The sequence below is a fragment of the Osmerus eperlanus genome, chromosome 27 (assembly GCF_963692335.1).
Source record: "Osmerus eperlanus chromosome 27, fOsmEpe2.1, whole genome shotgun sequence".
Taxonomy (NCBI): Eukaryota; Metazoa; Chordata; class Actinopteri; order Osmeriformes; family Osmeridae; genus Osmerus; species Osmerus eperlanus.
The window spans coordinates 5656447-5682700 of record NC_085044.1 but is presented as its reverse complement, the minus strand read 5'-3'; the positions used below and the strand labels follow the sequence as shown (position 1 = coordinate 5682700).

The 26254-nt window shown below is 42.3% G+C and overlaps 6 protein-coding genes and 2 long non-coding RNA genes across 10 annotated transcripts; 6 read left to right on the top strand and 2 right to left on the bottom strand.

Moving 5' to 3' along the window:
• The first annotated feature begins 8 nt into the window (after nucleotides 1-8).
• On the top strand, nucleotides 9-3183 carry prdx4 (peroxiredoxin 4). The gene is made up of 7 exons (XM_062453786.1): nucleotides 9-285; nucleotides 995-1112; nucleotides 1237-1353; nucleotides 1448-1570; nucleotides 1735-1865; nucleotides 1995-2029; nucleotides 3054-3183. Exons 1-7 carry the CDS (start codon nucleotides 75-77, stop codon nucleotides 3102-3104), a joined length of 786 nt encoding a protein of 261 aa, XP_062309770.1. The 5' UTR covers nucleotides 9-74; the 3' UTR covers nucleotides 3105-3183.
• Nucleotides 3184-3699: 516 nt separating this feature from the next.
• Nucleotides 3700-5439, top strand: sat1a.2 (spermidine/spermine N1-acetyltransferase 1a, duplicate 2). The gene is made up of 6 exons (XM_062453788.1): nucleotides 3700-3953; nucleotides 4069-4120; nucleotides 4245-4328; nucleotides 4707-4808; nucleotides 5018-5058; nucleotides 5168-5439. The coding sequence occupies exons 1-6, from the start codon at nucleotides 3888-3890 to the stop codon at nucleotides 5333-5335; spliced, it is 513 nt and encodes a 170-aa protein (XP_062309772.1). The 5' UTR covers nucleotides 3700-3887; the 3' UTR covers nucleotides 5336-5439.
• Nucleotides 5440-5815: 376 nt separating this feature from the next.
• Nucleotides 5816-12407, bottom strand: apooa (apolipoprotein O, a). Of its 2 annotated transcripts, XM_062453784.1 has the most exons (11): nucleotides 12272-12407; nucleotides 11542-11670; nucleotides 8861-8956; nucleotides 8645-8764; nucleotides 7935-7967; nucleotides 7140-7194; nucleotides 6907-7002; nucleotides 6626-6717; nucleotides 6333-6425; nucleotides 6183-6227; nucleotides 5816-6026 (listed from the first exon to the last, which is right to left on the bottom strand). In XM_062453784.1, the coding sequence occupies exons 1-10, from the start codon at nucleotides 12401-12403 to the stop codon at nucleotides 6183-6185; spliced, it is 891 nt and encodes a 296-aa protein (XP_062309768.1). In that variant the 5' UTR covers nucleotides 12404-12407; the 3' UTR covers nucleotides 5816-6026. The 2 variants fall into 2 exon arrangements, with proteins under 2 accessions (XP_062309768.1, XP_062309769.1); XM_062453785.1 differs by lacking the exon at nucleotides 7935-7967.
• LOC134013990 (uncharacterized) lies at nucleotides 9753-10712 on the top strand. The gene is made up of 3 exons (XR_009929011.1): nucleotides 9753-10287; nucleotides 10372-10466; nucleotides 10680-10712. It is a non-coding gene; the product is annotated as an uncharacterized LOC134013990 (long non-coding RNA).
• On the top strand, nucleotides 10934-12317 carry LOC134013989 (uncharacterized). The gene is made up of 5 exons (XR_009929010.1): nucleotides 10934-11040; nucleotides 11199-11330; nucleotides 11509-11678; nucleotides 11850-11997; nucleotides 12192-12317. It is a non-coding gene; the product is annotated as an uncharacterized LOC134013989 (long non-coding RNA).
• A 456-nt stretch (nucleotides 12408-12863) lies between the features above and the next one.
• LOC134013975 (zinc finger Y-chromosomal protein 1) lies at nucleotides 12864-19791 on the top strand. Its single transcript, XM_062453772.1, has 9 exons — nucleotides 12864-13172; nucleotides 14568-14664; nucleotides 14818-15129; nucleotides 15539-15688; nucleotides 15836-15964; nucleotides 16406-16540; nucleotides 16723-16866; nucleotides 17066-18373; nucleotides 18405-19791. Exons 2-8 carry the CDS (start codon nucleotides 14598-14600, stop codon nucleotides 18346-18348), a joined length of 2220 nt encoding a protein of 739 aa, XP_062309756.1. The 5' UTR covers nucleotides 12864-13172; nucleotides 14568-14597; the 3' UTR covers nucleotides 18349-18373; nucleotides 18405-19791.
• A 575-nt stretch (nucleotides 19792-20366) lies between these two features.
• On the bottom strand, nucleotides 20367-22191 carry zgc:153704 (Lipocalin-like). The gene is made up of 6 exons (XM_062453582.1): nucleotides 22025-22191; nucleotides 21507-21646; nucleotides 21305-21384; nucleotides 21080-21193; nucleotides 20648-20749; nucleotides 20367-20556 (listed from the first exon to the last, which is right to left on the bottom strand). Exons 1-6 carry the CDS (start codon nucleotides 22118-22120, stop codon nucleotides 20540-20542), a joined length of 549 nt encoding a protein of 182 aa, XP_062309566.1. The 5' UTR covers nucleotides 22121-22191; the 3' UTR covers nucleotides 20367-20539.
• A 1959-nt stretch (nucleotides 22192-24150) lies between these two features.
• On the top strand, nucleotides 24151-26250 carry LOC134013925 (thiosulfate:glutathione sulfurtransferase-like). Of its 2 annotated transcripts, XR_009928999.1 has the most exons (5): nucleotides 24151-24411; nucleotides 25340-25462; nucleotides 25558-25720; nucleotides 25896-26059; nucleotides 26126-26250. XR_009928999.1 is itself a non-coding variant. In XM_062453699.1 (4 exons), the coding sequence occupies exons 1-4, from the start codon at nucleotides 24267-24269 to the stop codon at nucleotides 25948-25950; spliced, it is 486 nt and encodes a 161-aa protein (XP_062309683.1). In that variant the 5' UTR covers nucleotides 24151-24266; the 3' UTR covers nucleotides 25951-26250. The 2 variants fall into 2 exon arrangements, 1 of the variants encoding a protein (XP_062309683.1); XM_062453699.1 differs by having other exon boundaries at nucleotides 25896-26250.
• Nucleotides 26251-26254: the final 4 nt, after the last annotated feature.

Sequence of the window (26254 nt, the reverse complement as noted above, 5' to 3'; positions counted from 1 at the left end):
GTGTACGCGCCCTCAGTGGATTTGTACTTCTTCCGCTATGCAGGAGTAGAAGCTGATACCATCAAGACGGAAGAATGGACGTCATGAGTTCAGTTAGGATGAGTAATATTTTTAGTGTGTTTTACACATTTTGTGTTTTCACCAAGTTTGCATATGCTGTTCAAGAAAGTACCAATGGAAAGAGCGACCAAGAGTGTCATAACTATGCTGGGGGACACGTATATCCAGGAGAAGCATTCCGTGTTCCCGTGTCAGATCATTCACTGCACCTCAGCAAAGCAAAAAGTGGGTATATCATGCAGACTGTCGTGGGTGGATACGCCCAGCTGCACATTTCATCCAAATATCTGGTTCACATGGGTAGAGTCCCTTTGATACTGTATTATGCTTACGTGCAGCAGATCACACCAGCTAGCTAGCTCTAGCTATTTGAATACTTCACGTCGTAGTACTAGGCATAGTAGCTAGCTAGCACGCTGTTTAGTAATTACATACGTGCTGAATGAGTTTAAAATGTGTGTAGGAAACCAACTGCACAATGAAATAATGTCCATTGCGGTTTTATATTCGTGCAAAACAAAAGTGGGATCCCAACTCAACTGCAACGTTAGACTTGTACACGTCATTCCTTCATTTCGCACCTATTGCCTTGAGCGTCACAGCAGCGCATTTCTACTGTTGATGTTTGGGCTTTGTCTGACACTCAAGGACATTTAGAGACTAATTTGGGTTGGCGAACCAACTTATAAGAGTATATGTAGTTATTATGGGACCTTATAGACAGGTGTGTGATTTTTTTTCTGTCTGATTGTCACTTGATGAGGGACCATATGCCCAAATGTAAGTTCTAGACAGGAAAGGGTTGTCAAATCAAAAAGGATGACTTCATATTTTGTTTTCTTTAGTGTCATTGCAAAGGGTCTGAATACATTTTGTGAACATTCTACAATATCAATTATTCCTCTAATGAGATCACCATCATTTTTGTTTAAAGTTTCAAAGCCTGCTCCTCACTGGGAGGGGACAGCTGTCATTGATGGAGAGTTCAAGGAACTGAAACTGTCTGACTACAAAGGAAAATATCTCATCTTCTTCTTCTACCCACTGGACTTGTACGTATTTCACCCTAAATATAAAACATTGTACTCAATTGTTAGCTTTTGGTTACTATGCCATCTGTTACATGTAGGATTCCAGCAATAAGCGTCATTTAATTCATGGATGTGCTTCTTACAGCACATTTGTCTGTCCAACTGAGATCATTGCATTCAGTGATCGTGTCCATGAATTCCGTGCCATCAATGCAGATGTGGTCGCATGCTCGGTTGACTCTCAGTTCACCCACCTGGCCTGGTAAGACTAAATGCAATGTAGTCCAAGTAAATTCCGTTCTGAGGTATTAAGGTATTCTTATTATTTCTGTGTCTTCTCTCTGTGTTTGGTGCAGGATCAACACACCCAGGAATCAAGGTGGACTTGGAACAATGAAAATCCCTCTGCTCTCGGACCTCACACATCAGATAGCCAAGGACTATGGTGTCTTTTTGGAGGACCACGGTCATACACTCAGGTTGGAAGACAAGTGATCTGTCATAGGTTCATGGCGAGAGTTAAATTATGTTCTCAGACAACTGCAGATGCTCCAAACTAAATAATGAGATGATGGTGTTAAGGAGAAACAAGAAAAGGTTTCTCGGTTAAAAGGTGAAGCAAGCTTGTTCATCTCTTCTTCAGGGGCCTATTCATCATCGATGACAAAGGCGTTCTGAGGCAAATCACCATGAATGACCTCCCTGTGGGGCGGTCTGTAGATGAGACACTGCGGCTAGTTCAAGCCTTCCAGTACACTGACAAACATGGAGAAGGTAATGTCCCCTCATCAACAACTCACAGCAGTTTTGCCACCTGATGAATTATATTAGACATTAGGCTGAGAATTTGTTAATTGGCAGTCAACATGTGTATTTACTTTGTTTTGTTTGTTTTTGACACAGTGTGCCCAGCAGGGTGGAAACCAGGCAGTGACACGGTGAGTCTTGAACAATGTATTTTGGTTTTAATGTAAGACATTACTGGTCTATTGAGTGAATGCATTGTTTTAACACGCACCCATCCTGGTATTAATGGACTACAGTACAATGGTATTTGGTAATTTCAAGTCAATTCATAGACGGTACACCTGCGCTTGATCAGAATTTAATAAAGCGTGCCCAAAATACATCAACCTGACTGGAATTATACATACATTTACATCTAGTCATTTAGCAGACGCTCTTATCCAGAGCGACTTACAGTAAGTACAGGGACATTCCCCCGAGGCAAGTAGGGTGAAGTGCCTTGCCCAAGGACACAAGGTTATTACATATTTTTATGTTATGTTTTTATGTTTTATGTTTATGTTAATGTTTGTTCTGCCGCAATATATGGCTAGTTATCCCCTAATTTGCTTTACTATGATCTACAAAATCGTTTCTTGGTTGGTGGGGGAAAAGCAACAAAAACATGTCAAACAAAGAATATATTGGTAATACCTATTAGACATGTCAAATGTTTGGGTTCATCCAGTTTCATTGAAGAAAAGGTCCAAGATTACGTTTTTCTATCCCTTTGTGTACTGTGATGTGCATGGAGTGGGGGGGGGGAGTATCCAATGATGAGCTCAGTGTCAGAAATCGCCATCAAAGATCTCACACTTCAAATGGCACCACAGGAATCGCTCAAGACAAAAAGTTGACCAACAATGACTCCATATCTAACCCAGCAATGCGGTATAGGGTAGGCAAACACTAGAATGATGAATCTCTTCTCCCTGATGCAATGTGGGAATGTACTGAGTCCAACTGCTCCCACTTGTCTTATTAACGTCAGCCTTTGAGGTGGGCACACCAGGCTGTTAACATCTGTTGGACTCCCACAGTTTTTGAGACTGCAGGTTGATGGGTTTTGTTTTTTAAGATTTTCTCACTTTATCAAACAGTTTCTAAACTTAGTTTGGAACTTGGTTTAGGAATGTGTAATGAGAAACTAGAAAATTTGATACTTTTTTCCCACAGATAATCCCTGACCCTTCGGGCAAGCTGAAGTATTTTGATAAACTGAATTGAATGACCCAGTTTTCAAAAGCAACTGCCTGTTAAACACTTTGGTTGAAGTTCAAAATAAAATAGTTTTGATATTCTGGTGTATCTTTTTGTGATTTATTTTTACTTAAATTGGTCCAACAAGACCAAGTTATTTCACATAAACACACTATACTAAAGAGCTGTAGCCTATGGAAAGAAAGAAACTTAATTATGTTAGATCAGCAGTTTGCACTCCTTTAAAGAATGAACATTTGAACTTGGCTGCAATAAAACTTCAACCTGCTTGTGAGGAAACTTGTTCTAATTAATAATTCACTTTTGTTTTAATATGTATTTACTAATATACATGTTTTCTTTTTGTAAACTCTAAACAATGTATATCATTAAAAAAAACTATGGCATATAAATTTGGGCTAGGATTTAGCAGTGCCGTTGAGAGAGGCGGCTCTGAGATTTACCACCACAAAAAGTCATGAGAAAAAAATACGGAAGGCCGAGTGCCTTTTCTATATGGCGTCCCCTCGTGTCGACCACAAATAACTACATATTAGAAGGACCTGATGACGTCATTGTTTCCCGGTCGTCAGGCGTGATTGCGACATTTTGTTCAAGTGCGAGTGCTATATAGGTCTACTTGTCCGGAATTTGGTCACTGCGCTGCGAGCGACTAGATGCGAATGTAATTCCGCTGAATTATATTTTCTGTGGGGTGAAAACTCCTTTGAAGCGAATGAAGAAACAGATTTTGCTTCTTTTTACATTCAGAGGACTTGTGAGAAAAGGAAAAAAGAGTAAAAAAAGAAAATGGCCAATTTCATATTACGGAAAGCAGAACCCAAGGACGTCTCAAACATATTGCGACTCATAAAGGTAGGCACAGTGTATCGATAAAAAACAAATCTATCCAATCCTATTACGTCGTTTTACAATTTATAAAACCATGTTAAGAACGTATCAACATTTTAGCAAACCTTTCCCTTTCTAGGAACTTGCTAAATTTGAAGAAATGGAAGAACAAGTCATATTGACCGAGAAAGGTGACGTAGCCTACTTTGAATGTGTCATGTTTTATAACAAAATAAACACAGTTAATCCTGATGTCTCATAAGAAGGCTTTAGGTTAAAAATCTAATTAGGCCTAGCCTACTTCTTCCCCTTTAGAACTACTTGAGGACGGTTTTGGCGATCATCCATTCTACCACTGCATAGTCGCGGAAGTCCCCGAAGAAAAGCAGAGCTCTGATGGTAAACAATACTTGAAGGCTTTCCCAGAATTATTTTTTTCTGCTTTGACAAGTCAACCTTGTCAAATGCCATTGCGATAAAAAGGTTGTTACATACCGTTTAACTGCAGCCTAACCGTTGGAAGTTTTTACCCAATTTACAGTGCATTTCTGGCAATAATGAAACAAGTCATAGGCCTACATCAACTGCTAGTCAAGCATTATAGAGAGCTGTGTTTATCTACTGTCAAGTTACCAGTTAGGTGAAATATTGGTTAACCATCAGTATTTAAACTCCATAAATTCACCTTGTTGTCCCATTGGATCACACACCACCATACGCAGTGTCTCATAGAAATGTCTGTGGCGAGCACTAAAATGGTACACATTTTCTTTGTAGGATATACTGTGATTGGGTTTGCCATGTACTACTTTACTTATGACCCGTGGATTGGGAAGCTGCTCTACCTAGAGGACTTTTATGTAATGGAGGAGTTCAGGGGTAAGTACCTAGTCAAAACATTTCCTGGTGTGCTTACATTCCATTTTAATAAAGTATATCCCTTAAGCAGCACTCAAGTTTTATAATCTCTGCCAAGGCTTACTTTACTTCCTATATATATATATATGTACAGATTCATTAAGCACACAATCTAAATTTAAACCTAAAACGAGCTTTTCAAAAATAATTTCTACTTTTACCCCCTTCAGGTTATGGCATCGGTTCCAAAATAATCAAGGCTCTAAGTGAGGTGAGTACATCCAACCTTCCACATTGACATCTTTCTTTAGGTTTTAGTCTAAATGACGCCTCCAAGCTGCTCCCCCTCTGTCTCATCTTGGCCTCCACCTTTTTCCTAGACGGCAGTTAAAACCCGCTGCAGCAGCATGCACTTCATAGTGGCAGAATGGAACAAGCCATCTATCGAGTTCTACAAGCGTCGTGGAGCCTCCGACCTCTCTCTTGAGGAGGGCTGGCGGCTGTTTGCTATTGAAAAGGAAGACCTGCTTAAGATCAACGCCAAGTAGAGCTGTCGACTTCTCACTCGTAATTGATTCCAGTGGAAGTTGTTTGTTTGATTATACGGATGCACACCAATATATTAAAACAATAAACATGTTTTTTTGTCCAATTCTTGTCTCGGTTTCATAGGATGACTTTTAATAAGGTTCACATGGGTAAGGATTGTGAAACTCCCGTGACATTGGATGTGTCATCGTAAAATGTTGTCTCTTGATGCTTACGGTTTCTGTGAGAGGAAGTATACTTTCATCAGCATTTTTCAAAAGACGGAATTTAATTTGGATTTCTCAACACAGTCCCAGTTTGGAGGGTCAAATGCTGGCACTATAAGAGAAAAGGAGACAGAGTCTTTGGTTTTACTAGTTAATCCTGGATTTTGACCGCATAATTCTATCAATTAAGTTTTATTACTGGAGTAAAAGCTTTTTGTTTCGTTAAATGGGCATGTATAATTATTTTTTAATCATGATGCTTTTAAAACTGGATATAAAATAGATTTTTATTTAGCCTTATATAAATACAATCTTGGTGACAGGCCCTATCTTCTACAGAAAGAGGCTAGTGCAAAAGTGAGTCATGAGAACATCGAAATGAGAACAGTTGTGCCCATGACAAACCATGGTGTTCAGTAGGATGGACCTGCAATGCCTGGAAGACTGCTAATCTTGAGTACTTGTCATCATGATGTTGGTAGACCTGTAAAATAGATGTCACTATGTTAGATACCAATATAACATTGGTCAAGGTAATCAGTCATTAAAATAATAGTTAAGTACTGTGTAAGTTAACCATCACTTTTAATGTGTGGAAGGCAAATAGTGAAGTGTTGTTATCCTACAGTTTTGTATTTACCTATTCAGGTTTGGTTTCAGAAGCAAGCCCCTCTTCATTCACCGACTACAGAAGGGAAGGTAGGGAATTTCAAATAAGCCATATAGAACAAATAACTGATTTACCTGGTAGGCTAGGTATAGGATCCATATTTAATGAACTAAATGTTACCTTCTCTACAGCTAGTTTGCTGGCAGGCTTGAACACATTCTCCATGGCAACATAGCCCTGCAGTGCTAAATCATACACGTAGTCCCCGGTTGACTAGAGGAACAAAAAAGTGTCAAGTTTTTACTGCACTATGAAACCCGTAATGGGTGCAATACACACACTATTTGACTGTTGCTTTGTGGACTTTTGTAACTGTGCTTAGTGTATTATGTGTCTCATATCAGTAAGACTTTTCTTCTTTTTTTTACAAGTAGGCTACTACAGTAAACTTGAAATAAGCAGACAGTTTTCACCTTGGCGATTGTTGCAGCAGGTTGGGGGTAGTAGAGAGAGGTGCTAATAGCCATCAGGCCAGTAGGGTAGATTAGTCTCTTCACTCTGGAGCCTGGGAAAGGGGAAGATATAAACAGTGTAAAGCACATGTTAAAATGACATAATGGTTTTCACTCAGAGTAGAAAGTATCTAACATGACAGATTCAACCGTGACAAATACCATACACTTCATCCAAAGACAGAACCGGTTTCCCAATGCCCCTAAGTGTTTGTTGCCTCTCTTAATCTTGCTGTGTTTACCTCTTGCAAGAAAGATTCCAAGGAAGCCAGTGAAACCAATGATTCCAGCCCGCGGATAGAATTCAGGTGGAGGGTTTTTGAGGTAGGCATAACTATCTGAAAAAGAGTAGACTTATCTGATAACTGCCTTTGTGTGGGTAATTCCTATCGATTCTATGTGAAGGGTGCAGTCATGTAAGGTGAGTGTGAACAATTTTGAAGACGTTTCAGTATTATAAGATTTGTTTTCTCACCAGTTCCAAATTGGATAATGCTTTCCACCTTTGGCTTCACTTTCTCATAGGTACCCTTGTATTTCACAGAAAGAAAAAAACACCATAAACACATTTGTAAAAAATGTGTATTACATTATGCCAATCCTATGTGTACAAAGCTATGTGAATCCAAGTGTCGACTGCACATTATTTGTTTTCTGTTAATTTGAATAATGGACTGTCCTGTTAATTCAGTAATTGTATTACTGATATAGTACTGCTACTGTTGTGTAACCTTTTAAGGATTTGAGTGAAATTGAATGTCCTCCATTGATTATTGACAGTAAGATGTATTAGTAACTTGCCTTAAAATAGACCTGCTAGACTAGAATTGCCTATATTACATACATGTATTTCACAGTTTACAATCCCTTTTTAAAGGTTGCAGTTTTTTTTACTGCCCAATGCAAATCAGGATTTTGCAATTCCTCTTCAACTGAAACAAAGCATCAAACAAACATGATTTACTTTTAACAATTGTCAAGACGTGATCCTGTACCAAAGTACCAGCAAAGCTTTTCAAGGATGCTGTCCATAAATGTTCGACAACGGGAGAGTGCCACAACTGGAGATGTATGTAGCTAGTTAAGTAGCAACAATGGCAAAAGAGACAGAATGGACATAATAAGAAACTAAAGCAAATCTGAAGCGGGCACTAGCACAGGGGGTTGGATGGTGTGACTGACATATTCATATCTGAACTCTGGACCGTGACAGTGTCCAAAGCAGGATATGAAACTGTGTGTGTGCATGCATGTGGTTCTGGTGGAGTACCTGGACCTTTTCCACTGCACTGTGAACTGATTGCTGAAAGGGGAGGATAGCATGTGAGCACCATGGAAAGGCAGAGGAAGCAAGCAGCACCATTTTTAAAAATGCACCAATTACAGCAAGAAGTCATTACATCTCTAACATGTCATTAATAATGCCATGCTGCATGGAATCATGGTGAATGTCTACTTATCTATGCGTCACATAGTTAACAACTACCGGTTGGTGTGACTCACTAAGCAGGATGAGTTAGAGGAAACATACATGTATGTGATCACAGCAGGGATACTAGTTATCGATTGCAGAAACAATTAGCTGCACTTAGACACTGAACATTTGAAGTGCATAACAAATGTATGTATTTGCCCCCCAAAATTGCGGACTTGACTTCTAAATCGTGTCAAATCAAATTTCATTTGTAAATCCCTTTTTTCCAGCAATGTCACAGAGGGCTTCACAGGTGCCCATAGAACTGCAGATGGAAAAACTCCCAGGGAAATTTCAGAAACTTTGGAAAGAGTAATTCATGTCAAACCATCTGTGATGATAAGGCAAGAAAAATCGGCAGCTCTATTAACACCAAGGTTGTTAGGGTTGACCATCAGCATCATGCAAACTGTTGTCTCACATTGTGTATTTCCACACATACCCAAGAATAACCAAAGCGGAGAGACTATTGAAAAAGAAACCTTGGAACCAAGTTATTCATTTACCTGACACCAAGTTGCATAAGGCTCAACAGTTTGTCTTATGGTGGCCACACCTTGCTCCAACTGGCCATTCTCTGTCTTCACAAACAAAAGCTTCTGCTTAGGGGTTGTGTAGAGAGACAGCTGTAGGGAACAAATTATATTAGAAATTGATCTGGGTTTTCATTGGCTCTTCTCAGGTATGTAAACTCAGAATTTGTGAATTGGGCACATTTATACCTCATCAATATTTACTACAGTGACATTGGACTTGTCTTTGGTAGCAGCAAACACAATCCCTGACATCATTCCCAGAGCTATAGGCACAGCAGTCACCTAGAAAGAGTTGGCATTGAGTCACAGTCATTTTAATTCAATTTTTTTTTATTCACTCTATTGATCCTTTCACAGAATCCATGGTTCAATAAAATGTTGCTCACAGACACTGTACCTGAAAATAGTTATTTCATTGTTTTTGTTATGAGTCTTATCATTAACATTGCATACTGTTATCTCAGCTAATGCAACTTTATAGGGTTAAAATATATTACTATTAGATATCTACAAAATAAATCACGAGACAACAGGCCAAATACGAACATTTGTAAATGTCCTGACCTTTGGAGGTATTACCTAGGCCTACTTTTGTGTGAGCTCATCTGTAGCTATTAAAGTCAATTGAAGAACAACATCGCCATCTGGCGTTTCGAAAGAAGGATAATCCTTTTTACATTCAGACATGTGACACAAATTTGTGTCTGCAAGAACCAAATTGCTAAAGAAAATGTTGTGACATTTCCCTTAATGTGACTGAAAATCATAAGATATTTTACAAATGTAGCTGGCGTACTAGCCTAGGCCTATCTAGCAAATTCGACACTAGTCTCACATTTTACTTCTAGTACCCTTGCAGTCTGACAGCTCTGTCCTTAAAAGTCCTCTTACAGCTTATTAGCCGAGTAGACCGCATTAGACACTTTACAATGAGAATGGTGCCACGATCTACATATAATTGTCTGATTACAATATACACATATGCCAACATAGGTTAAAGGATGTAGCTAGATACTGTACTACAGTAGATGTAGGCTACTGTAACATTGTAAACTAGTCTCACCTTGTATCCAAGTAGGGTAAAGTATCCAAGCTACCTTTGCCACAGTTCCTACGGTGTCTCTGAAAGGACATACACCGATCTGTCGGGCACTAATTCCAAAAGTCGCTCTTTTCCATTTTGCCCACCTTGGTGCAGCTGTTCCAAACGTAGCCTATATCTCAACCCATTCAAGGAATCTTGCGCAAAAACTCTTGCTGCGACGAATTAGTCTACTTTTGTCACTGGCAGCGGCAGGTGTAAGAGTCGTCTCCCTAGCAACTATAACTCAAAAGACACAGCACAGGCACAGGACAATCTTTCGGCGCCCATGCAGTTGCCGTCAACATCACACAATCATACTACTGTATGGAGTATGGGTAAGGTTTGAGATAACGCAAATACACAACGATGGGCATACATACCATGCGTAGATTAAGTTAACATTCGTGTGCATATATATTACAGAACCGACCAAAAGTGTGTATTTGGCGCAAGGAAGATTCAAGCATACTGGCGGTGTTACCAAGACAGGCGACTATTTCAACTACTGTTGGAGACTGTGCGTGCTGCTGTAGGTGAATATTGTCAATCATTCAGAACATCCGAGTTATAATGGGAGTTCAAAATAATGGAGTTGTACCGTATGATTTTATAGGAGAACTGCCTGACACCTGCTGTTCTCCGCCTACTTAGCCCGATAGAAGCGGATCTGTTAAAAGATCCGAGTATGCATTGCGAGGTCAGATTCAGGTAACCAGTGACAGGTATCTTTACATTTGTCAACATTGATTGTCTCCACACCAAATTACAGTAAAAACACAAATACAGTTGGTTACAAACACAACTTAATAAATGTTTTATAATGGTTCAAAATTAAAAAAGGATAGCCTAGAAGTAATTATTTAATTTTATAGCCATTACTTCAGCCTTCTCAAAACAATCAGTGATCTGTCTGGATTAAAGATTTTCAGGTTCCAAGTTCCCTCCAGTGATAGTCTTTAACCCTCGTGCTGCCTTCGGGTCACATGACCCAAAGGTTCATAACGAACCATCGTTGTGTTTACCCAATTTTACCCAATACAAAAACAAATAAAAATAATTTTCTTTTAACCTTCGCAATGTGGGGGGTCTGAGACAGCCCAACGGTTAAAAGAAAATGCTTCACTTTGTTTTTGTATGCGGTAAAGTTGTCGCAATACGACGGTGGGTCACAATGACTGATGGGTCAGAACGACCCGAAGATAACACAAGGGTTAAGATTTTCCACCTCGGGGGAGGAGGACAGTACATTTCTGGAAAAAGAGTGTTTCGACCCAATAATTTGGTAATTGTTCACTTACCCTCTCAATATGTGGTTAATAATCCATTATTATATTCATTGTCCATCCAGCAAAAATACTGACATTCCCTATGGGAATACCTTTATACACAATCTACAGAAGCCTATCTCTATTTGTCCTCATGTTCTCTATAATTGTACAGGGAACAACAGACACTCGCATAATGATGGGGAGCAGGATTTTCTTAAATCATATCCTGGCTGATGAGATCCAGAGACAAGGCAGAACAGTTGTAGATACATCTGATGTAATGTGTATGAGGGACTACATGCAGGTGAGCGAAGGAGTGACATCAGCAACAGGGCAGTTTCTTGTCCACTTGATTTGATAGACATTTACATGTATTCATTTAGCAGACGCTTTTATCCAAAGCGACTTCCAAGAGAGCGTAGACCATATAGGCTTTATTCCTATAGACCATAGGAATAAAGCCTTTGCCAACATGCCTACAGTATACAAGTCATGTGGATGAGCTCCCTGCATACCTTGGCGGAAGAGAGAACACGTGGAGGTCCCTCTCTCTGAAGGGACTGCCTCAGTGGGGTACGGCGACAGACAGGCTTCAGCAAAAGCGCCTGTTGTCTCTGTGGCGGGATGGGGGTCAGAACCCTCGACTGCAGAGGTAAAAAGAATCCGAGGAAACTGTTATTGCTCTCTGATGTATCCGTTTCTACATAACAGCCTAACATCATTGTCTATTACAAAATGTGATATTAATAACAGTGTATTATGATCAGCTATTAGGAAATTCAATATTAACGACGGTTACTTTATGGTCTTAACTTGATGTTAGGTCTCCTGCCACGCCCCCCTCTTCCATTGTTTCAACTGAACGATCAGTCCTCAATCCAACGCCAATCTTGCCAATGTGTCACTCCTCCCGCAAGTGCAGCACCACTCACCGCATGAGACAGCTGCACTTGCTACAGAATAAACTCGGGGTGAGTCTGCTTCAAACAACTACATTCTTCGTGTGTCTCACACCTTTGTGTTACCGATCGGGGCGAGGATGTGACCGAGTGCAAGTCCACCAAGCTATTTAGCAGAGCTTTCACTTCCAATGTAAACGATCACTGACTGAATCACTGAGTTGTGAGACACCCAGGGGCCTTCTTGTTTCTACCCTCTTGAATAGGAAGAAGACAACAATGGAGACTGGAGAACAATAGAGCAAGATGTAGACAGTCAGGAGAACAACAGTCTTGGAGGACTTACGGAGTCTGTTTCAACACGTATGGCTGTGCCTCTGGTGGAGGAGAAAGGCTCCAGTGATGTTTCCTTCTCTGAGTGGGAGGATGAGGCCGATGAGCTTTTCACATGGACAAAGCAACTTGATATCTCTGACATTGACACTGTACCCTGCCTACAAGAAAAGTAATTTCAGCTTGGTTAACCCATGTCAGAGGAAGGCTAAATGGCATCATACATTTAAACTTAAATGTAAATAAAGTAATTGCTTTTTTACAAATTAAAGAAGGTACAGTAAGTTGTAAGCTATTCATATTTGTATGGTACGTGTCTTCAGTTTTTACATTGGATACACCCCTGTGCACATATGTAATTTTTGCATATCCTTACCCCCTTGATATGGTGTCCACTTATTAATTAATTGACAAACTTGTATTAGCTATAAGACATTTAAATCCATAATAATAGCCTGTATTACACACGTAACACCAATGGGCAGCCTGCAATGTTGCCCTTATAAAATCAATTTGTTCTCCATATCCTATGCAGAATTAAAGTTGCATGCCCAGTATAAGCAAACTAAACATACAGTGTAGTAGGCCCAGGCAGCCAAAGACTGAGGCTTATATCCTGACCATGGCCTGCTTGCTGACTACCGGTAGGATTTCCAGACTTCTTCCGCATTTTCCTACAACTCTCAGGCTGTGACGTGTTGTGCTGACGGCGGCCTTGGTGCTGGCGGAGCTGGGGGCTGTAGCGATTCCGAGTTTCACTGAAGCTCCAAAAGACTACCGGCCCCTCCCTCCCTGCGCCTCGGCGGCCCGCCCAACCGGCTCAAACTCCCGACTGAATCCAGCCCGAGTCTGGGGAAACCTGACGGCCTGGCGAGACAAAAAACAAGACTATCCCGTACCCACCATACACTCAGGTATGCAATCTATTGTGCTCGTATTCATGCATGTGAAAAAAAATGTAAATTGCCTGGTGCGACAGCTGTGAGATTGCACGGGCATTTTTTATTTATTTACGTTTTTCTACCTTCGAAGCTGGGAGGAGGGGAGGATCGTAGGCCCGTTCATTTGGGCCCAGGCCTCAAATGGGCCACAATTAGCTTGTCCTCAACGTAGTTAGCTAGCCATTAAGATACGGAAACAAGGTACTGCAGGGATGATCTTGATGATCCGTATGATACACGAATATATTTGTGGTCGTCTTTGTGAAACATAATGTATCTTTGCATATGTGAAATACTTTGTAGCTAACATTATTGTTCGAAAACAGATGTACCAATCTCAAACAAAATGGCGCATGGCTTTGAAACAGACGCAAAAGAGCTAACGCTAACGTTAGGGGTTTCTTGTTCGTAGACAAGGGCCGCAGTGGCAGTGGTTGTACAGTCAGTAGCTAGCAGGTTTTGTTAAACTGTCATTTGTTTACAACCGCCCGTACGTGGGTGTGATCAGCTGTCTTTAAATGTGTGTTTTGTGAAACATGTTTTCCTGATTTTATATTGGCAATGGCATGGGTGACACTGTAGTAGGTAAATAGTTAGTTAGATATACTACTTAGCAAGACATTCATTGAGAATATCTATAGCTATGTATCCTGCAAGTTCCCCGATTTTGCAGCCGCAGATAGCTAATACTAGCTATCTGTGAAGCCAACTAACCTTTTGGCAAAATATGAGCCAGTTTTCAATTGAACTGGCACCTTCCTTGTGTTTCGTATTCTTGTGGTACGATTTTTGCAGTTCGCCTAGTAATTACATCATGCGCAGCTGTCTGAAACAAGGGTCACAACGAAGCGCACTCACCGCTGTCAATCGCCACCATAGATAGTGTGTGTGATCGATGGTTCGCTAGGCTAGCTAATTAAGTGGCACCACGGCTAAATGTCAGAAACCTTTGTTTAAGCATCGCGATATGACTGATTATTGATTATAAAACGATGTGCATGGTTCAAATGAGTCTCCATATACGGATTTTGTAATGGAAATGTTATGCTTGCATCCTTTATGCAAACAATCTGCAAACGAAATCGTTGCTATAAATATTACTCCTAATGCACCATCCCCTACGCACAGATACACACAGAGCACGGTGCAAACATCAGTTTATATTTTATCACACTACCATGTGTAATTTATTGACTGTATCTTTGCCTTTGCATATGGTTGGAAACCTACAATTTAGAAAATAGCTTTATTTTGTATATACTTCCTTTGCCTAAACCACAGTTAATCTCCAATAAATGGTAGTCTAATTATTCAAGTGTCTTTTGTTGAGCTTTATTGGACAATAATTTGATGAATGTATGTCTCCAGCTCTTCAGTAACAGATGCAGTGTAAGGACAATGGATGAGGATGAGACAAGGCTTGCACTCAGTTCCCAAGAGCCAAAAATTATATTGCATGGATCAGGTAACGGAGAACAAAATGACATTGTTTATTGGAATACTCTATAGGATATTCTTGCATCTAGCCTATGTATGGCTGCATTTTGGCCATTTTAAAACCACAAACTGTGTTTTGAACCTGTGAACACTCACGGTTCTACTTCCCTTTGTGTTCCAGATGACGGAGGTGCTGGCGGAGAGGAGTTTGTGGTGGAACTACAGGAGACTGTTTTGGTGTCTGAGGGCGAGGGCGAGGGGATGGCAGTGCACAGGTTTGCCCCCGAGGAGCTAGTGATTCAGGACGCCGTCGAGGACGTCGTGGCCGAGTATGTGCACTGCGAGGAGGATGAGGATGTTGCCGTGGAGACCTGTGGGATGTCCTTGGAGGGAGAGGAGGAGGGGGTTGCCATGGGGGACATCCCTGAGGAAGATGGATTGGATCCGGAGCAAGAGGACCCAGAGGGCTGTGGTGACTACCTGATGATCTCTTGTAAGTTTTAACCCTTCGACTTAAAATCAACACCCCTCTGTTAAGGCAAAATCTCTCATCCTATTATCTCAGTCTCACTTAAATTGAGGTTGCAGTCCGCATTATGTTTGCCGGAAAAGTGCACCATCCATCGCTGGCTCCTGTAAAGTGTGAGTGAGGGATGTCTTAATGTTCTAGAAATCCTACTTTTTTTCTTACTAGTTTCAAATTCCCAGCACACAATCTGCCTTGTTGTATTAGATATGCACGGACAATAGCCAATAGGAGCTTCTCCAACCAACCAGTTGTTGTTTTTTTCCAGGGCGGGGGGGAAGAGTGTAATTACAGCAATACTCCCTTTTTGTCTTTTCTCATGATGTTTCACGTTTGACTCTTTCTCTTCTCTCGTCCCTGCTTTGTTTTGCCACAGTGGATGAGGCAGGTAAAATGGTGTCAGATGATGGGACAGAGGTTACAGTGGAGGGGGCAGTGGAGGACCAGGAAGTGGAGAAGGATGAAGATGGCCAGGAGGTCATCAAAGTGTACATTTTCAAGGCCGACTCTGGGGAGGATGACATGGGTAAGAGCTACTTCCACACACTGACTGGAACTTTCTATGTATGCTTTGCATATGTGTTTTTATTGGTTGCTTAAATTGACTGTTTCAGAGAAGTCTGGAAGTATGTGCAGTTATGTTTTAAGTGTTATGCCTGTGCTGTTTGCGTAGGAGAAACGGTGGATGTCAGTGATGGTGAGCCAGAGAGTGTAGCCATGGCGAATACCTCTGGGCGACCCGTCAGAGAGAAGATGGTCTACATGTCTGTTGGAGACTCTCACCACAATCAGGGCAACCATGGTATGTGATTTTTTGTGTTTCTTTTTTTTTTTTCCCCCGTTAATTTCGTTAACTAAGGACATATTAATACGTTTATATTAAGTGCTGGCAAAAATAACAAAAACAACAATAACAATAAAAGTAGAAACAACAATGAAGTTGGAACAGCAATAAAAACAGCCACAGTAATAAGTACTAGCAGCAATAAATATAGCAATAACGCGACAATAAACGCTATCAGCGGAAATAGGTGTATAGACAGCTATAACGGGGAATTAAATGTAATCAAGATAGTGAGGGAGTACTAATGGATGTGTACTTTAAGTAGATTAAGTTTGATGCTTGTGATTCGGAGATTCATGGGGGTAAGAAACTGTCATGTGCTAAGACCGCGTGGCCATGTATTCAGCGGAATGCGTTTGAATAACAAGCGTTGCGCGCACTTCTCGTGGCCCTGCATAGGTACGTCAAAGGTGTCCGATGATGTGTACATGGAGGTGGTGGTGGGAGGGGAGGAGCCAGTGAGTCACGAGCGCTCGTACGACGGCACGGCTCTCAGCAAGGATTTCATGCCTGTGGCGTGGGCCGCGGCTTACGGTGAGTAGCAGCTTTCAGTAGGAAACCATTTGGAATAATATACTTTCAACTCAGTTTTCCACTTTTTTGGAGAAAACATAAGTAGTCCCTGTTGGTGTAGAACTGTACTTGTGTTTGGTGTGTCAACACGTGGGTTTGATCATGTGTGTGTGTGTGTGCCGATTCCTTCATGTTGTCTGCAGGCGCTGAGGACAGTGAAAGTTGCGAGAACCGTAACGGGGCCGCCAGTGCTCTCCTGCACATCGACGAGTCCGACGGAGGCGACAAGCTCAACAGACAGAGGAGCAAAAGCAAAAGGCGAGCCGAACCGCGGCAGGTCCAAACAGGTGAGGAACATTCGTCCTTGGACCGCTGCTTGCGACGTGTCTTCTAAGAGTCCCCTTGTGGCGAGTTCAGGTCGATATACTTTGTTGTATTTGGTGTCAGTGACTTTGCTCCACCGTAAAGCGTAGCTCCGACCGTAAAGGAGTAGGTTCACTTGATTTTCCCTGTCTAATGTCTCGCTCTCTCTCGTTCACCATGTAGCTATCATCATCGGCCCCTATGGCCAGCCTCTGACGGTATACCCCTGCATGCTCTGCGGCAAGAAGTTCAAGTCCCGAGGCTTCCTCAAACGCCACACCAAGAACCACCATCAGGAAGTGTTGACCAGGAAGAAGTACCAGTGCACCGACTGCGAGTTCACCACCAATAAGAAGGCGAGCCTCCACAACCACATGGAGGTCCACACGCTAAGCAACAAGGCCCCGTTCGAGTGCGAGATGTGCGGCAAGGAGTTTCACCAGCAGGCGGCGCTGTTCTCGCATCGGCTACAGCACCACCACCGGGAGCCCAAGAGTGGCCAGGTACCTTCTCAAACCAATAAGATGCACAAGTGTAAGTTCTGTGACTATGAGACGGCCGAACAGGGTCTGCTCAACCGGCACTTGCTGGCCGTCCACAGCAAAAGCTTCCCTCACATCTGTGTCGAGTGCGGCAAAGGCTTCCGCCACCCCTCGGAGCTCAAGAAACACATGCGCACGCACACGGGCGAAAAGCCCTACTCCTGCCTCTACTGCGACTACAAGTCGGCCGATTCCTCCAACCTCAAGACGCACATCAAGACCAAGCATAGCAAGGAGATGCCCTACAAGTGCGAGCGCTGCTTCCAGACCTTCGCTGAGGAGGAGGAGCTGCTGCAACACAGCCTGACCCACGAGGAGGCCAAGACCCACCAGTGCGCTCACTGCGACCACAAGAGCTCCAACTCCAGCGACCTGAAGCGCCACATCATATCCGTGCACACCAAGGACTACCCCCACAAGTGCGCCGTCTGCGGCAAAGGCTTCCACCGGCCCTCGGAACTCAAGAAGCACTCGGCGTCGCACCGTGCCAAGAAGCTGCACCAGTGCCGGCACTGCAACTTCAAGATCGCAGACCCCTTCGTGCTCAGTCGCCACATCCTGTCGGTCCACACGAAAGAACAGCAGGCCTCGCCGGAAAAACCGGAAGCCAAGCGAACCTTTGAGGGGCCGGCCCCCAGCGCGGTAGCAAAGAAGGGTGGCTCCGGGGGGGTCAGTTTTGCCAGTATTGCCAGCGTGCCCAACGTGTCCAGTGGGGGCAAGGGGCCGAGGGAGAGGCGGGTGTACCAGTGCCAGTACTGTGACTACAGCACTGGGGATGCCTCGGGCTTCAAGCGCCATGTGATTTCCATCCACACAAAAGACTACCCTCACCGCTGTGAGATCTGCTCCAAAGGTTTCCGTAGGCCCTCGGAGAAGAACCAGCATATCCTGCGCCACCACAAGGACCTGGTGCAGGGAGAGTGACCCCCCTCCTCCTCCCCCCTCCCAGGCGTTGGTTCATTCCTCTTCCCCCCTCCCAGGCGTTGGTTCATTCTTGTGCCACCAACCGACCACAGCAACACTAATGCAGCCACTACCACCACAACATAATCAGTGCAACCTTAGTACTGTGCCTCGCCAATGGAGACCAGTGACATTTGATGTTTGTTTATACGTCTGAATGAGTGTGTGCGTGCATTTTAAACATTAACAAGTAGTCGGCTTTTTTTTATTTTCCTTCCTTTTTTTAAATAATTATTCCATCAAGCATATGTATCACCTACACAAAACCAGCTTGCGTATAAGCTCTCTGGTGAAGGTTGACAGAGACTTGTAAAGACTTGCACTTTAACTGCATGTGTCCCATTGCAGGAGACAGTGTGCATGGCAGAGCGTGCAAGAGTCTGGACCCTGTGCTTTTTTGTAGATACATGTTTTTTTTTTTTACTCCAGTCACTCCATTTAGTTCTTATAAAAGTTATAAAGCTTAGTTTGTATCCTCACATAAAATATAAAATGAATCACTTACAGGATGTTCGTATTTAAACAATGAGATGGACTTTGATTTACCCGACAAAAAAACGCTTAGTCGTTAAAGAGAGGTACTTCTAATAGCACTTGCCAATTGATTGTTTTAATATTATGAATGCAGTTATGAAGTTCACAACTATAATTAAAGTTCTGAACGTTGTGTGCTTGAGTCGGTTTTGACATACAGACATATGTATCTATTGTGCTTCCTGGTGTTCTGACCCACATTTGTCATCATATGTTTGTATTGTAAGGAGAATTGTTAGAAAAATGGTTATGTTGCTACCCAGTGTCCAAAGGAGTCAAGAGACTGCATCTGGCTGCAACCGTCCCACATAGCAGTGAAAATCAACTGGTCCATTTGAGTGGTCCAATCTGAATGTCATAGCTCAATAAGTTAGCAGTGAATTGTAGATCATGCCAGTGCAGTAAATATCTCCATACTTACAGTTTACATGGCCCAATCAAATATTTGGAATGATTTAAGTGGCCATCTGAGTGGACACACTAAGCAGTAGGGAAGGTGTATCTGGTACCACTGATTCAAATGACTATGGACTGAATTACCCATACAGATCTGCTCCTATTGTTGGAAAGGAAATTGTATTTGTTGTACCCTTGGTAGAACTAAAACAGTGAGGGCTGGTGGTATATTTGTGTTCTGGCTTTTTTTGCCTGTTATCATTTCTGTTTTATATTTATTTCATCATGATTTGTTGTATAGTTCAATGTAACTAGAATTCTATGGGACGTAAATTATTGTTTTGTACACAAATCTGTAAAAAGTGTGTAGATGTAAACATTTGTGAAGGAGAAGGAATCATTTGAACTGTGTTATGGATGTACTTGGTGTATTTGTTAAAAAAAGAAAACGGGAGCTAAATAAAAAGCTAAAGTATTTTACCTGTGGGTCTCTTTATTTATGTCCTCCACCTAAGATCTGTAATAAATGTGTCAGCCAGCCAGTAGTGGTTCAAAAGGGGGTTGGATTCAAGTAGGCCACGAACAACTTAAAGGGTGTTGGAGGAACGGCAGGTGAGCTGGTCTGATTCCGGTCGGTTGAAAGGGGTCAGGTGTACACCCTCTGTCCACGTTGCAGACGGGTCTTGGGTTTGTATGTTGCAAAACAATCGGATATGGTGCATTGCTGGGTAGACCGTGCTAGTGTGTATGATTCAGCATAAGAGTGCTTCAGGAAGTGTTTTACTGCTCTCGCTGTAATTATTGTGAGTGTTGTTTTGGGGCTTGGTATTTGCTTAGTCTGTCCAGGCATATCAGGGGAAGTTGTTTTGCATGTTTATTTATTTTGTGTGACTCCCACGCTCGCAAAATGTTGGGGAAGCGCTGGTCCAACTCGGATAGGAATGCCCTATCTTTCACGAGTGTCAAGTGTGTTGATTGGAAATGTATATGATCACTGTGCAGTGTATGCACTATAAGTTTCAAAGTTTCAGTCAACATAGAACAACAGATTACTGGAGAATATTTTATTGGAACTTCTATTGTTACAAATCCGGGAAGGTAGAAGGTCAGCAGCATCCATGTGGTATTTGTCAAAAGAATTTGGGCGCACACAGGCCTCGTCTTGGCCTTTTTACCACCGTGTCGCCAGGGCCATCAAGAGACTGCTGTTTGTGGGTTGCATTCAGGCACTACACTCATCTAGACAAAGACAAAAAGACATTTGTAAGATTTTTTTTTTTTTTTCACACACAGTTGTCAAACTATAAAAGAGAAACTTTTAGGAGAGTACCATTTTTGGGGAGGATAGCGATGTTCTCTGGCAGGATTCCAACTTCCACGGAGAACTGCCTGAACTTATCCAACAGGTCTGGGCTCAAGTCAGTCCCACGGCCTGAAGATAAAACAGGTCAATGCAAGTACTTGTCAAGAGAAACATGCCAAGCATTCTCCATGTCACCACATCCAGACCCAGTATAGAATGACCGAGTAATGGGGGGCCACTGGGCAATCAAAACAGGTTAGGATTAGTCTGCGGCAACTGACTACCAATTAACTGTACGTGATTATACATGACTTTGTTATGATCAGTTGGATGTGGCCATGTTACACTACACATACAGTTTGTGTAAAAACTGACAAGGGTGTGGCAATGAACAAGGTGTTGATATGGAGGCATGTTCACTATGCCAGGACCTGGAGGAGGATGGGAGAGTGACCTCACCGTAGAGTTTATTGAGAGTGGTAGTAACGCCCCCCTTGGTCTTGATAGTGTGGATGAGGGCGTACTCATCGTACTTCACATCAACCACACGCATGTCGTTTTCATTATTCCAGCCTAAAGTGAGTGGAATGAGAAGACAAGGTGTGGCAAAAAAAAACGAGGTTTTGCCAACTCCGAAGTACTGTATTTTTGATGGTGTTTACGTCTCGTGTATTTGACACTCACGTTCGCTCTTGAAGATGAACTTTCCACTCACGTCCGTTTTCTGAGCCAAGTGGGACATTCTCCAGCAAGAGCCGTCAGAACTGGAACGCACAGTCAAATGGATCCTCACTATCTCCTCTTCCCCCGTTACAGCCCACACACAAGCACAGAGTCAATCTCGACGCGTCGACTTGTGTCTGTCTCCACCCGTTGGGTCACTTACTTCAGGCTGGCGTACGCCATGTCTAAGTCCCCGTTGGCAGTGGGTGTCAGAATGGCGGTGCCCATCTTCATGCTACTCCTGTGGTTCACAAACCACTGGGCATCAGTGGCGAAGCCAATCAGATACCACTTCCCAGCCATCTATAGAGAAGAAAGAAATGTGATCTAAATGAAGCACACATCACTATCGTATCCACAGAGCTGTACGAGGAGGTACGAGGATGGTCAACCTGAGTGCAGTATGAACGCTGCAAAGAGATACAAATGTTTCAAGTATCACAGAGCTTGGAAAGCAATGGGGTCCTAACCTATTACATAGCACAACCTAAAACTACAAAAAAGTTGCATTTCACTTACAAGTTGTCATTCTTAGTCTTAATGTTGACCAACATTATCATCATTTAAGGCACTGCATCCCTGATTTCCTCAGGATTGTTCCATTCCTCGTCGCTCTATTTTTCTGTTCATTTTTAGTTTGTCTCTCTATGGGATCTGCTATCATTCGACTTGTTTTCTTACCCGTTGCACGTTGAAGTCTCCTTGGGGAGTGACCTCCGTCGAGACAACCAGAGAGCAGAGAAGGACTCCCAGTGCTCCCAGGAGCAGATTTGCCATCGCTAAACAGCTGAGCAGGGTGTCTTGCAGGGACAAAAAGAACTGACCTCAATGTAGGTTTTTCACTCTGGGGTGTGTCACTCCTATATATACAGTTTGTCAGGCTTATGTTACGTAACTCCACCCCTCCTCTCCTCCCTTTACCCGTCAAACCCTCCCTGAAGCACACACATATAATAACACACAGACATTGATGGCCAGGTGCATACACACCCGCACTCTGGCCGCTGTATGCAAACACAATGACCTTCCCTAATAGACATAAAAATAGAAACAGGGGAAAACAAACTTGTTGGGGGGTCTTAGTCCTCTTTCCTCAGTCTCTGAGGTTGGGAGAGATGCCTTCAAAACCGTTTACTATCTTCAAAGTTCTAAGCATGTATCTTTTTGCATCAGCAACAACCATATAACAGCACTGAAAGTGGTTCAACTTGGCAGTAAGGCTTTAGGAAACAAGGATAGTACATCCAATAAAGGTTTGTGTTGCCGGTAGAAATTCCATTCCTATATGGAATGGAATAATACTGTATGTGATCACGTGTGCATCAAAGGGGGTCTCAAAGCTCTTGTGTAGGTAGCATTAACGTGACAATTTAGAAGCAGCAGACAGACAATAATCAACAAAACAGTGACTGCCCCTCCAGTTCTTTCTGCGGTCACAGAACAGAATAAAATTCAACTGTCAGCACTGTTGAGTCCTCCACCCCCGTCTAATTCACACACATGCTGTTACATGGTGTGTGTGTGTGTGTGTGTGTGTGTACCAGAGGAAAATCACCAAATCAGCCCTTCACAGTTTGAGTTTGAAGGCATGGTAACACAGGGTAATTAAAATCTTATATAACACAATTTTTGCGTTGTGTGAGTTGACTTGACTGGTATGAAGATGCACAGCTCTCAGATCCCAGATAGGATCACCTGAGACAGGTCTGAGCATGTTCAAGACACAGTCCCAGCTGCAGCCCACATTTCTTTTTTGACAGCTTAGACAGGTACTGTGGTTGACCTAAAACCATCAAACTTTTCAAGCTAATTTGAGACGCATTTTCATGGAAACATTTTAATGTCTTTATTTAACAGGCACTAAACCGCAGTGAATCAATAATGCATATAGAAAGTGCAGCTGAAAAGGTGATTGTGTGTTCATTTAGTAAATGATTGTATATTTATGAAACACAGATGAAAATGTATTAAAGTAATTATTTAATAGATAATAATAAATGAAAAGCATGAAACGTGACATGAAAAGCTATTTAGAACAATATTTACAGGCACACAACTTTGAATTATCATTTCTGAGTCTTCCTCAGTTCACCTTCCTCTTCAACTGTTGAGAGCACTCTTCAAAGATGTGTGCTGGAGGGTGTGACTGTCATTTTACATTACAATCCTTTTGGTGCAAATCAACGACTCCCAGACGAATGACTGAGTGACAAGTGACAAAGGGATTCGATTATTCAGGTTTCTGCCAATACAGCTCTAAAGTCTCATACATATTTGTTGTGTATTATTTTTGTTCTGTTAATTATTGGGTAACCACTGCCTCCCTTGCTTACAGATTGGAGAAACAAAGAATTCTACACGAATCACTCAACAAAGTACACTTTAGAATCAGATTTAAGCATCAGGTTGTGTTAGTGGGGATCTAGACATAGGCGGCGTAGAAGTGCCAGGTGCTGGCTGCCTTTGATGCTGTTCAGACTGGCGACGAGGGGGCATTAGTGGATGAGCAACTTCAGTCTGGTCATCAATAAGTGTCACTGTCACTGTCAGGGCATCAATAAGCAGACGTCTGATAGTCTTATTCCTGCCCTAAAAGTAACTTCACTGTACATTTTGTTGTAGCCTACTAGTCTTATCGTCCTTGGCCAGTACGCTACAGAGTTCCACTTATTCCAAAACTTTTATCTTGCCACAGACTCCCCCTTGTGCGAAATTGTATTTAACTACAGCTTTATCAGGGAAAACCTGCCGATGTATTTCATTGACAGGCAGTGTGACAAAAGGCACGTCTGTAGCCTATCATGGAACGATTTAAACGAATTGGGGGGCCGGCAGTTGGTGGGGTGGAGTTGTAAACGTGAACTTTCACACGTACGCATGAATACAAAGCGGACAGTGAAAAGTGGCAAAGACCACACGAAAAATGTTCGTTCTTGGGGTTTGCTCATTTGCTTGCTTGGCGCTATCACTGACCTTAGGTGAAGAGACGCACGATGGAGTTTGGCAGTGTACCGGTGCGGTCGACAGCCAGTGTTCTAAACCATACGGAGTAGATCTTGGAACCACAGGTAGGCTGTTCTATCGAGTTATTTTCTTCAATCCTTTAGACGTAGCCCAAGTTTAGATATTTACCCCACAGTCACTTCGCTTCAATCTTGTGTAGAAGGTGTCTATATCGTAATGTCTCGAAACCGTATAGCCATGTCTGGACTTTGTCATGTTATCCCAGTTTGTCCTACATTGCCTGTTCGACTTGCTAACCTATCACACCCATATTATATCAACTTTAATACTAACCCCAATCCTAGATTGTTTGAACTGATAATTTCGTGAGATGACCCACTGAAGGGTCAATGACCATTCAGTCATCTTTGTCAGTGGAAGCAGTGGTCTCATCCTATAGGGGGAAAGCTTTTGAGATGTTTTTTGTTGGTCAATATAGTTAATAGACTGTGATAGTTGGCAGACTGTAAGCAACTACCATTTGACAATATCCTACATTCTATAGGCCTATGTCATTTGTTGTATTTTTTTAAGGTATATTATGTATGCTGACTATTTTCAAACCTTTAGAGCAACCTTTGGTCGTTCGTCGTTAGCTCAGCAGAAGCCTGATAACGAATTTAAATCAGGTTGTTGGGGGGGGGGGGGGGGGGGGGGGTCCCAGGGACGAATATTGAGAAAGGCTGCTTTAGAGGTAAGGTGACCGGTCTTGATGTTAACCCCACATCCTGTTAGCGTGGGGGTGGTCTTCCTGGGACTCAAATTTCCATAACATTGTAAAAATGTGAAAACCATTAGTCAAGGCGATGTCATGTTATCACAGTTGTTTGCAAGCACATTTAAGTTGTCCTACATTGGTAAATAATTGTCTATTGTCTGCTTTCCATCTCTTAATTAGTGGTCATTAAATATGTCTCAGTAGCCCGGAACACTGACCTCACGTCTTAAACCGACTTCACTCAAAAAAATCTTCCTTTAATTTATTGTATACAGATTCAGAGGTGTCTTATGAGCAGCTGAAAGCCATTTTGTCCGGTGGCAATGTCCAACTGTTTGATGTCCGTGATCCAGATGAGTTTATTGACGGGAGGATTCCAGGTTCTGTAAACCTCCCACGTGAGTGTCATTTACAACGTGTGTGTGTGTGTGTATGTATGTATATGTGTTTGAATAATTATAACTCTCTAAGTGTAATAATGTTGTCTGTGTAGTTGGAGAACTCCAGGAGGATTTGAGACTGAGCCCAGGTCAGTTTCATCAGATGTTTGGAGTATCACCTCCTCAGAAGGATGACACCAACATTGTGCTCTATTGCCAAAGAGGGCGTCGGAGTGCAAGCGCGCTTAACACAATGTCGGGTCTGGGCTTTAACAGGTAGCTTTGAGATTTACTCAACTTCTGTGTACAATGTCAGATATGATCATTTAATCAGGAGGAAATTGTGCTTTGCTGTCAGTGATTACACAAACATGTTTGTTTAACAGCAGTATTCACTTGGATTATTTGCTGAGAATTAGCATCACTTTATTGATCCTCCCTCTTCTCACAGGGTTCGTCATTATGCTGGAGGGTACGCTGATTGGGTCCAGCGTGAACAGCAGTGAAGATCCGCTTGAAAACATCCATAGAATTCCATCCATATGCTGTGAAATGTACTGAACTACTTGAGACAAAGGCAGCAGGGATTCAGTTGAAGAAATGACAAATGTCCAGGCAGGATCATTTTGCAAAGACCAAGTCATATTCTTTTAGCTGTCTCAGGAATGAGAAATACTGTAGGCCTGCAATACATTCCCAAGAAATCTTACTCATATTTCTTACCCTAAAAGCTTTTGGGTAGGTTCAACAAGGTTCAATACTTTTTCTGCTAACCAATGAAATACCGGGAAGTGATGACAGTATGAGTGG